Below are 7,588 nucleotides of genomic sequence, written 5' to 3' on the forward strand. Positions count from 1 at the left end.
CATAAGCAAATAAACTTGTACTTTAATTTATTTAATTAATTTTGTGGGGTATGTAATGAGGAGAGAGTATGTCATGGTTGGCAATGGTGTGTCCTGAGAGTGTTATGGGAGGAAGTGGTGAGAAAGGAGGAGAGAGAAAGCTGATGTGGCGCTGAGGAAGTGTCCATGACGGCGTCATGGTTGGGAGTGGTCTTAGTGATGGTTGAGAGTTTACTTTAGATAACTCGTATTGTTACTAACTCCACGCCTCCCACATAATAACAAATGTTTAGTAACTAATTACCCCGGTACTAATTACTCCTGGTAATAAATAAAGAAAGGAAAAGTTGTCGTGGACATCCAACGGTCAAGAAAAATAACACGGTGGATCCACCGCCACGTGTCGAATTTTTACTTGACTTTTCTATGATCTCTACTTGTTCCCCTACATATACAACCGTAATCCCTCTCACACTACTAATAACGAAATACCTGCCTCTGTATACATTCACATTCAATTCATTCATCACCAGATCGTAAAACCTAAAATCAATTAATCAAATCAAATCTTCAATGGCTGAAAAGTCTTTTAAATACGTCATCATCGGCGGTGGTGTCTCAGCTGTAAGTATATTCCATCCATCGATCAAATTTCATCATTTTATATTCATAGATATAGAATTATAGATATGTGTATATGTATGTATCTGCTCAGTTACATGATTTTGTTTCCTGATTATTTAGTAATCTGATTTTCGATCACTGATGTAAAAATTGGTTACTGAATCTACCTATATAAGATTTGTAAAATTGATTACAGGTAGGTCATAACAATTTTACTAATCGGTTATAAATTTCGTGTTAGGAGATGGTGTTTGTTAAAAGTTTATGAGAATTATGCTAAAACTATTTATAAGTAACAAATAAAGAATGATTACTAATTGCTGTCAGATTTATTTATCTGTTTTAATAAATTATTATTTATCTGTTACACCATAAGAGCTACGTGAAATGGTTAAGCTATAGACAGCCTACAGAATATAAACGCTAGACGGATATGAGTTATGTGTAATGTTTAGAACATGAATCATTCAGTTTGTATTCATTTTATAAAGATTATTACACTAGTCACTAGTCAGCAATTTGTTTATATTTTAAATCTGTAATATTTTAGCGAGTATATTTATATGTTTATATTCTGGCTTATATATTATCCAAGATCTTGTTTCTCAACTTCAAATTTGCATAAAAGAGACTCATGTTTGTTACCAAAAGATAAATAATTACAATTTGTAAAACTCTGCTGACTGCTGCTAGCACATCATCAATCTCTTATCTTTAAAAGTATTAAGCTTGGATGTGAAATAATATAATAACAGAAAAATGGATTTTATATCATTTATTCATATTCATCTATAGTGAAAAGATGGAGCATTTAGAATCAGAATATAAACTTTACATATGGAATAGCATTTTATGTTTGTTTCTGCATGTATTTCGTTCACGGTTCATCTACTGTTCTGTAATACTTACATATGCTATTTGACGTTCAGGGTTATGCTGCCAGAGAGTTTGCAAAGCAAGGAGTCCAGCCAGGCGAGCTTGCTATCATTTCTAAGGAGGCGGTACAATCATCAATATCCACCCTTTATATGCTGATTAAATTTTCTTGGACTGGTGGAATGTATTCATTAAATATGGAATAAGTGAACAAACTCTTTATAAACATCTTAGGGTTGATAATCATGACCAAATAACTACTGTTGCTAGAAATGATATATTTAATGATTTTATTTGGTTGTGTAAGCATCGACCCATAGCCATTCATGGACCTGTTTAATAAGTACTTGCTCTCGAATCCTAATTTATGTTCTATGTCTGGTGTTCTTTGCAAAGTAATTTGGAAGTTTTTTCATGAACTCCAGCTTCTAAATTACATATCAGTATAGTTGTGCTTTTATATTTAGTTTCTATCCCATCTCATAAAAGAATGTTGTGTCATCCATTTATTATCGTTATAAATCATCTCAATTCTCAATTATAATTCATAACAAAGTTCCATATGGCTTCTGTATTTTGTCAAATTGCATCTGACATCTACTAGCCATCTCAAGATACTAGGATTTCTCCCAGAATGACCTTGTAATATGTCTTAAATTGCAACTATGTTCCTAGTTATCTTTGTACTAAATTGAACTTTCATATGGAGAGTGTTGTGTAGAAGTAATCATATGCTTAAGCTGATCTTCGTCCCTTTGGATCTTTTAGGTGGCTCCTTATGAACGCCCTGCACTGAGCAAAGCTTATTTGTTTCCTGAAGGTAAGTCAAGATTTAGTTGTCACCTAATTCTCTCTTTAATATCCATTTGGAGAAAATCAAATTTATACTCTTTTAGATTTTGTCAACCCATGCTTCAACTATTGAAATGGTAAATTTTCCATTTAAGCCTGGTTGGTGGATAGTTCACAGTGTTGATGTATATTGGACGCAATTGCCCTTTACCATAACTTTTCAATGTGATAGTAAGTTAACCTTTTTATCCCTGCATTTGATAATCTAACCATCGTTTCCTTCATCTATTATCATCTTTCAGGAGCTGCCAGACTCCCTGGATTTCATGTATGCGTTGGAAGTGGTGGAGAGAGACTACTACCAGAGTGGTACACAGAGAAAGGTATATTATTTTGTATGTGTAATATAGAATGAATCATATTACAATTTCTTATGACTTATCAAAAACTACACTTTTAAAACTATGTAATGTTTTTACAGGGATAGAATTGATCCTTAACACAGAGATAGTAAAAGCAGATCTTGCTTCTAAAACTCTCACTAGTGCAGCTGGTGACACCTTCAAATATAACACCTTAATCATCGCCACTGGCTCCACTGTAAATCTTTCAATTTCTAATTTAATTAATAAAAAAGTGTGCCTCTTCTCTTCATCTGTTTACATTTATAACCTGTTCTTTCAGGTTCTTAAATTGACAGACTTTAAAGTGGAAGGTGCTGATGCCAAGAACATTCTTTACTTGAGAGAAATTGATGATGCTGATCAGCTTGTTGAAGCTATTAAATCAAAGAAAAATGGAACTGCTGTTGTTGTTGGGGGAGGATACATTGGTCTTGAGCTTAGTGCAGTATTAAAAATCAACAACTTCGATGTTAAAATGGTTTACCCAGAACCATGGTGCAGTAAGTACAAAAATCTCTATATCAATATATATTTATTACTTATTTGGAATCTATAATTAAATGGTTCAGGCATTGGGTAACTGGTAAAAACATGTCATGTTATAACAGTGCCTCGTTTATTTACTGCTGATATTGCTGCCTTCTATGAGAGTTACTATGAGAAAAAGGGAGTTAGTATCATCAAGGGTACAGTCGCTTCTGGGTTTACCAAGAATGACGATGGAGAGGTTTGTATTCATGAAAGTAAAAATCTTTCTAGATTTTGACTTTATGTACGTTTTGTAAAACAATTGGCTTGTTAATTTTCAGGTAAAACAAGTACTACTAAAGGATGGAAGGGTGCTTGATGCAGATATCGTTGTAGTTGGTGTTGGTGCAAGGCCCCTTACAAATCTATTCAAGGGGCAGGTTGAAGAGGACAAAGGTGGAATCAAGGTTTGTATCTAATGCTGCCAGCAATCTCCCTTCTGTTCGTTTACATCATTGTTTCTAAAGTTTGGGTCAAGTACATGGCAAAATGGGCAGGTCAGGTGGGTTGGGTAATTTGTTGAAACAGGTCGGAGACAAACGGGTAATATTTGATACAGGTCACATCTTCTGGGCTGACCCCCAAACATTGTTTGTCTTTATCTTTTAGAGTCATATGAATAATTGAATCTTTATATAGTGACACTTTATAGATAATGTATAACCCAACTCAACCCATTTTTCTGTAAGGACTTTATAAGACTAGAAATATTAGTCACTCTGGTGATGATGATGTTTTTGTGTTGACTTGCATGCCCAGAATTAATGAATTTCACTTGGCCTTTTTTTCTTTTTAATTGCAGACTGACGCATATTTCAAGACCAGTGTTCCTGACGTGTATGCTGTCGGTGACGTTGCTACTTTCCCCATGAAAATTTACGGTGACATTAGAAGAGTTGAACATGTTGACCACTCCCGCAAATCTGCTGAACAAGCAGTCAAGGTATTGATTGAAAACCAAATAAATTCATCATTTGTGCCTGCAAATCACAAACAAAAAAGAATTCAATTAACATATTCCTTTTCCTAATTATGCAGGCCATTTTTGCTAGTGAGCAAGGAAAGGATCTTGAAGCATACGAATACCTTCCATTTTTCTATTCTCGTTCGTTTGATCTATCATGGCAGTTTTATGGTGACAATGTGGGTGATGCTGTTATCTTTGGTGACCATGATCCATCATCAGCGAAACCAAAGTTCGGGTCATACTGGGTCAAGGATGGAAAAGTTGTGGGTGCGTTTCTAGAAGGTGGTGCACCTGAAGAGAACCAAGCTATAGCCAAAGTTGCTAAAGCCCAACCAGCAGCCTCGAGCTTGGAGGTGCTTGCAACCGAAGGTCTTGAATTTGCCAGTAAGATCTGATAAAATTGAGTTTTCATTCGTTAGCTTTCGTTACACCAAGCAAGATGATCATTATTAATAAAAGATGTATTTGAGTATTTACAAATCTTTTAGAGAGTGTTATTTTTGCATTGGCATCTTGATTCTGTTGTAATTACTACCCAGATAAAACATAAAAAGGTGTGTTCTTGTAAAGACTGCATTTTATAAATCTCTTTTACTTCGGGTGGATAAACATTATGCTCTTATTCAGGGGCGAGTGTGGGTTATTAGCAATGGGGGTCCTATGACCCTACTAGTTTGAAATTTGTTTTTACGAAGTACTCTTCAAATTGTACAGGACACCAATAAATTTTACGACATGACCCTGTATATTTTTAGAATTTATAGTTCTTTGGAGTTAACAACCAACAAAGTACCCGTCAATATAATTAATCAAAAATTTCAGGACCCCATTGAGCTTTATTCCTAGATTCGTCACTGCTCTTATTGCTCGTATTTTGGTGTTACAAAGCTCTGATTCAACACGGTGATCATTAGTTTGCATTAAGGTTTCGATACTGTTTCTGTTGGTTAGGGTTTGTGGGTTTGGATTAAACACTTGGAGATGAAAATGAAGATGTGTCTCTACTACTTTGAGCGAGAATGATCATAGTCATAGTAATTCATACATAACTCACTGTCTATATGTTTTGACTGAGACTTCGTAAACTGAAAATTGGCCACTAGTTGGACTTTAACATGCTAAAGACCAACTCATTTATTCACATTAAGCCCATGGGCCATTTCCAGCCTGATTATGTTATCGAACTGTCAAATATCTTTTACGGAGTATTGATTATACACATGCAACTATGAGACGAAAACTAGGTAAAGACCCGCGATTTCGCGGGATTTTTTAAAGGTGAAATCATTTATTAAGACCATATTATGTTGTATTTGCTATTTTGCTTTGAATTTGGTTATCCAAACAATCTAACAATAGAAAATGATCAATATGAAGTTGATTTTTCCATAAGAATACTATTTGTAATATATTTATATTGGCAATTTTCTTATAATATACAGAAGAATAAGATTATAAAAACATAAGATCATACATTTTAGTTGTTTAGTTGCAACTTGTGTTTAATGATAAGATATTTAGCATATCAAAATTATCATCATTCACGATTGGCATATGATAAAGTTCAATTACATGCCAAACTATTCAATGGTTACTAAGCTACTATAAGTTATATCTTAAAGTGTTTAATAATTACATGCATAAGCATCATAATAGAAAGAAACTAAATCCAAAAACATTTGCAATTGTTCATCTATATCATTCATGCTTTTTTAATTATAAATAAAAGGTTTGTTTATTTGATGATCTTTTGATAGTTAATAAATACGAATTCTCGTTAAACTTAGAATTAAATAACGAAAAATACTTTTCATTGAAATTGAAAAGGCTGCGTACCCAGGTATGTCCTCTAGGTACAGGAAAGACAACTTGTCGGTCGTGGAGATCATTGTTGGGTTGTGCAGGTTGGTTTTCTTCATTCATTTACTTTTTATCATATTCAGGATCCAATTCTTCATCACTTTGATGTCCCAAGTAAATTAAACCCGAGCTGCTGTCATTTTCATTATTTTCATCATTAGCGATAGGATTATTCTGATATTGGTAATGGACATCAATGTTAGTTTGGCTAGTGTGATCACCCGGACTTCCCAAGTTTCTAAACTGAAATAAAAACAGGTGTAGTAATATTAACATTAACATAATATTGAACGAAATATTCTTATTAGATATGATGTGTGTAGATAAAGGAAAATACCAGTTGATGCATAACAGTATCCGTAATGTGTTTGATACAAGATGGAAAACGCATGTGTGGTGCCATTGTAAGTCGTTTAAGGTGGTTTGATGTATTATTTGTATGTGTTACTTCATCTTAATACTTGGTTAAACACATTTCTACATCATAAATCGTTAAATACCAATAAGCTTGTTGTATTACAGTGAACCAAATGAAAGTACCATGTTTTAAATTTAATTGCTACATTATTGAAGGCCAACCACTCATTATGAATCCTATCTCACATTTTTAAGTAATTTTAACTTTTAATTCAACACCGTTACAATTGATACATGCATTCCTCTTTTTCACTGTTTTCTTAAACTGTTGACAGACAAAATGTTTGGGAAGTTGTTGTAGATTAATCATTCAACAAAATAACGCTGATCAATATGTAAACTTTGAAATTGAAGTACTATAAACAAATGTATTAAGTGATAATTGTATTAAGTTTAGAGGAATACCATTTGTTCTTTTTTTGTGTGAACGATATGAACAATTAAACATGATAGAGGTGTTAGACCATATTGTCAAATTAATTTGGATTGGGTCAATTGGGTTATGTTTTTATCTAATATAGGTTAATTGAAGAAGTTTTAACCTTAAATTAGTTTAATGGGTCAATTGTAATATACGGGTTAAAACCAGGAAACAAAACCCTAACTTGTAAATAATATACCCTAAACACTAAATCATAAACTCTATACACAAAACTCTAATACCTAAACCTTATATTTAATCCTAAACTCTAAAACCTATACCAACCCTAAACTCTAAACCACCAACGTTATACCCTACACACTAACCTCAAACCCTAAACCATATACACTAAACTCTAAACCATAAACCACCAACACTAAACCACCAACACTAAACCCTAAACCCTAAACACTTAACCCTAAACACTAAGTCCTGCACACTAAACCCTAAACCCTACACACTAAACCCTAAACACTAAACCCTAAACCTCAAACCCTAAACACTAAATCCTAAATCCTAAACCCTAAACCCTAAAAACTAAACCCCAAATTCTAAACCCTGAACCCTAAATCTAAACCCAAAATCGAAAACCTAACCTCTAAACCCTAAATTTAAACCCTAAACCCTAAACCTAAACTCTAACCCTAAAAACTTTTAACACTAACCCAAAACTCTAAGCCCTAAAATATAAACCCTAAAAACTTCGAACCCTAACCCTAA

The 7,588-nt window shown here is 33.5% G+C and overlaps 1 protein-coding gene across 1 annotated transcript; it reads left to right on the forward strand.

The window, feature by feature from the left end:
* The first annotated feature begins 465 nt into the window (after positions 1-465).
* Positions 466-4,787, forward strand: LOC139859906 (monodehydroascorbate reductase-like). Its single transcript, XM_071848681.1, has 10 exons — positions 466-603; positions 1,533-1,604; positions 2,248-2,299; positions 2,574-2,654; positions 2,753-2,871; positions 2,956-3,175; positions 3,284-3,402; positions 3,485-3,610; positions 4,006-4,146; positions 4,242-4,787. Exons 1-10 carry the CDS (start codon positions 553-555, stop codon positions 4,563-4,565), a joined length of 1,305 nt encoding a protein of 434 aa, XP_071704782.1. The 5' UTR covers positions 466-552; the 3' UTR covers positions 4,566-4,787.
* Positions 4,788-7,588: the final 2,801 nt, after the last annotated feature.

Source organism: Rutidosis leptorrhynchoides, chromosome 1 (genome assembly GCF_046630445.1).
Source record: "Rutidosis leptorrhynchoides isolate AG116_Rl617_1_P2 chromosome 1, CSIRO_AGI_Rlap_v1, whole genome shotgun sequence".
Taxonomy (NCBI): domain Eukaryota; kingdom Viridiplantae; phylum Streptophyta; class Magnoliopsida; order Asterales; family Asteraceae; genus Rutidosis; species Rutidosis leptorrhynchoides.